This window comes from Gossypium hirsutum, chromosome A03 (assembly GCF_007990345.1).
Source record: "Gossypium hirsutum isolate 1008001.06 chromosome A03, Gossypium_hirsutum_v2.1, whole genome shotgun sequence".
Taxonomy (NCBI): domain Eukaryota; kingdom Viridiplantae; phylum Streptophyta; class Magnoliopsida; order Malvales; family Malvaceae; genus Gossypium; species Gossypium hirsutum.
In genome coordinates, this window is record NC_053426.1 from 105821019 (window position 1) to 105825231 (window position 4213).

Genomic DNA, 4213 nt, shown 5'->3' on the forward strand with positions numbered 1-4213 from the left:
TTTAATCTAATATATAGTAACTTTTTATTGTACTTTTACTCATGCATTGTTATTATTTAAACACTAAAATAGGTGTGAAAAATAGAATTTCAATGTCCTTTGCTTTTTCCACCGGATATTAAGCATTGTAAAAGGTAAGTTAACACAGCATTTCACACCTCAACTGACCATTTAAAAGAAGTATCAAACGCATGCAAAATTCTTAGCTTTCACCGAAACATAGTAAAAAATTCTTACCACAGTTACTTTTACTAATATTAATAATTTGTGTAGGAAAGGAAGAAATTGAAAAAGTAAATATGACTTTCAAAGCGAAGTTGCCTTAATTTACACGTACTTCATTTTGTTTTAATATATTTAAAATGAGAATGGAAAGGTGGGTGTCAAAGGTAAAATTAGTATATCAGTTGCCCTTTATAGACAATTCATTGGACCCTCCATCTTATTCAGTAAACTGAAATAGGACCTAAATCATATGTTTTTAATATTTACGATTGGATCTGAAATAGAGTGATTGGTGATCCACGATTTATCACTTTCAAAACTGGATCAAAATGAAATATTAATAAGGGTCATGGATGATTAATGTAATTTTACATATTAAAAGTAAAATACGCGTATCATATATAATATATATAACCTTTGATCACATGCAAAACAAGATATATTAAATAAAATATTAATATATAAAGAAAGAGTGCCACGTAAGATAGCGGGAATCATGAGCCATCAAACTCGCCGTGCGACAATAGCAAAGTCATTTTTAAATTTTTTTACTAATGTTTAATCCACTTATTATTTTTTTTTAAAAAACATTATCATTATTTTATGATGATATGCATTTGCCTCCATCTATAAAGCAGAGCCGAATCGATTCCTCTAAGCTCTCATGTTCTCTCTTGCTTTCATTTGTTTAAAAGCCTTTAAAAAAATCTTATTCCTTCTCAACTCAACTATTCAATCTCTTTTGTTTTTTGGATTATATTTGTGTCTTGTGGTTTTGGGTTTCTTTCAAACAAGAGCTTTGCTAGATTCTCCATTCAGAAAAAGAAAAGAAAAGAAAAGAAAGTTCTCTCTGTTGATCAAAGTTCACGTAAAAGAGACTTGTCAACTAGCTGGTATGGTTTTTTTATTCTCTGTGCAGCATTTTGTTTTCAAGTTTATCCATAACCCATTTCAATTCCTCACTCTTTCTCCTTTTTTATTTTCTGGGTTCTTTTTTGTTTCTGTAATTATCAAGAGTTGAAAAAGAGCTTAATTCTATATTTAAGCTTGAGGAAGATTTTTCTGGTTTTCCAAGTTGAATTCCTTTTGATAATATTTTCTCAACTTTGGAGAGATTTTTCTGGTTTTTGGCTGAACTTGCATTATTGGGGTTGAGCCATTGAAAGCTGAATTTTAAGTTTCTTTGAAATCCTCACCCCCTTCAAAAAACAAAAGTAGCTTAAAAAAGCTGAAATTGGGTGTTTTATCTTTTTCAACTTTCTTATCTTATCTCTATTTGCTTATTGTTTTGTATTCGGATTTTAAAATGTCAAAGTTAGGATGGATCTAGCTTAATGCTTTAACAATCTACTAAAATTTCTGGTAAATCATCGTTAGGGAAAAACGTGAAGTCCTTAGAATCTCAAGGTTTGATGGAAATTAGTTTGAATAAATTTTATTTTTTTTGAGTATTTTGAAGAGAAGAAAGTTATAAACAGCATGCAAGATCATTCATTCTTTAGGCACCAAAATAAGGAAATTTCACAACCAGAATTAATCTTTTATAAAATTTAGCATACTTTCTGCATTGAGATATGACATGGTTAGTTGTGATGCTTTTGAAAAAAAAATGTTTTGTGCTATTATTTCTTTTACAGCAAATATAGAAAAAAATTGAGTAGATTTGGTGACCCACCATTGGAAGAGTAGTATTCATGTAGTTAAAGGGGGTTGTTGAGCACATAAAGATATGGTAGCATTTTGTGGACATGGGTTTTTTGCAATTTATGCACAAGCCATTTCTTACCAACTATCACCTGCCGTGCTCCTATTTCTCATTATAGAGCAAAGATGTCGTCTTGCATAATCTAATGTTCTAGTTTTGCTTGGTGATAATAACAAAGGAACTTGTAATAATTGTTCATCAAACTTGGTAGTTGGAATTATCATACTTTCATGATTCTAATATGGTATTTCTTTTGCATATATATATGTATATATATTTACTGCAGATGGACATTGAACAGTACTTTGAAGATACTGAAGCTTATGACCCTTCAAGTACAGAAGGGAAAAGATCCTTGGACAAGTGGGAGAATTCACCAGGTCCGTTCACAGGTTCCGATGATGATCCCTCTGCTGGTTTTGACTGCAATATCTGCCTAGACTCGGTGCAGGATCCGGTGGTTACTCTATGCGGTCACCTCTATTGTTGGCCATGCATTTACAAATGGCTTCATTGTCAGACCATCTCCACTGATAACCTAGACCAGAAACAGCAGCAATGCCCTGTGTGCAAAGCTGAACTTTCAAATACCACACTGATTCCTCTTTATGGCAGGGGCCAAACAACTAAGGCATCAACAGACAACACTCCCGAATTCGGTATAGTCATACCACAGAGACCTCTTGCTCCTACTTGCGGTGTTGGCTCAATAAGGTCGCCTAATAGTTCTGATAATCTACGGTTTCAGCAGCCGGTACATCACCTTGGTTATTCATATGAACCACAAATCTACTATGCTCAACAGGGCAGTTATCCTGATTCATCGATGCTTAGTCCAGGTGGCACGATGATAAATGTACTAGATCCGGTGACCCGAATGTTCAGTGAGATGGTATACACAAGGGCATTTGGGAACTCGATAACAGATTTACATACATATCCGAATTCATACAATCTCGGGGGGACTACTAGTCGTAGGATCAGAAGGCAATTAATGCAAGCCGATAAGTCGCTAAGCAGAATAAGTTTTTTCCTCTGCTGCTGCATTTTCTTCTGTCTTCTTTTATTCTGATTTTGTATACTCTGCTTTGGTTGGCAAAGTATACCTGTATAGGAGACCAAAAATATACAAAATTTCAGCCGGACGTATAAATGAGGCCATCTCCTGTCAGTATGTTATAGGGTTATTTTTCAAGGCTGTAAAATGTTTAAGAACACCAATAATTATATATAAAAAAAATCAATAATATGGTAAAGTTTTTGGCTATTGGATAACTGAAGGGATATTGTACAAAATTGTATCCTGTACGGTTTGCCCAACCAAACCTCATTCATAGCTTAAACTTGTTTAAGTTGTAGCCTTGAAGAATTATTGTTGACGCTTTACCTAATAAGAGGATTCATGTTTTAAATTGCTCCTTTATATGATGTAGTTGTCACTTCATTTTCACTTCATTGTTTATTTACATCATTGTAATCAAATTGCACCTTTCGGTTAATATTTTAATCCAAATTGTATGAATAGCTTTATTTTATCTTTTTGAGCAATTTTAGCATGAGATTGATTATGATACTATTAATTGGGTAAATACTTTAAATTGAAAATTTTAAATAACATCAAGTTTTTATATTTAACTAATAGATTCAATTTGTACAAAATTTTAGATAGAATGTCATATAAAATACCAATTAGAGCATAAATTTAACTGCGTGTGTCATTCATATCAATATAAGATTACAAGCTTACAATATCTATTTACAAAAGTTGATTATTTAATTTTTCCTAGATATAGATAATGAATTCTCTCCTAAATAAAATTTTCCAGCTTAGTATTACTTATAATAAGCATTTTGAAAAAAATATTTTTGAAATTTTCAAAAGTGATTTCAAGATAAAATATGTTTTTAGTCAAAAACTCAGAAACATATTATTTAATAATATTTTTATTTCTAAAATATTTTTTTATCTAAAAAAATGATTACGAGAAGTAATATTAAATTGATGCTACTAAACGTTAACTAATATACAGTAGTTTAAGGGTAGGATTGGGTAGCGGCAACTAATGCCTATAGTTCGCATTTGTAGACCATCGATAAACATGAGTGGAGTAAGAAGAAACTTCCAAGAAAGAGAGATCCGCTGGTTTTTTTCTTTTTTGTTTCTTCTATATATAATTATAGTTAGTTGAATAGAAGGGGGTTATGGGGGCTGTCAAATTTTGACGCCTGAGGCTAAGACTAGGGAAGGGGCCAAAACAGGGTTGCTGCGTTCAGTCTCCTTCA

General features: G+C 32.1%; 1 protein-coding gene across 2 annotated transcripts; it reads left to right on the forward strand.

Moving 5' to 3' along the window:
* The first annotated feature begins 768 nt into the window (after positions 1 to 768).
* On the forward strand, positions 769 to 3353 carry LOC107886770 (E3 ubiquitin-protein ligase RMA1H1). Of its 2 annotated transcripts, none has more exons than XM_016810822.2 (2): positions 769 to 1118; positions 2217 to 3353. In XM_016810822.2, exon 2 carries the CDS (start codon positions 2217 to 2219, stop codon positions 3000 to 3002), a length of 786 nt encoding a protein of 261 aa, XP_016666311.2. In that variant the 5' UTR covers positions 769 to 1118; the 3' UTR covers positions 3003 to 3353. The 2 variants fall into 2 exon arrangements, with proteins under 2 accessions (XP_016666311.2, XP_016666312.2); XM_016810823.2 differs by having other exon boundaries at positions 869 to 1632.
* Positions 3354 to 4213: the final 860 nt, after the last annotated feature.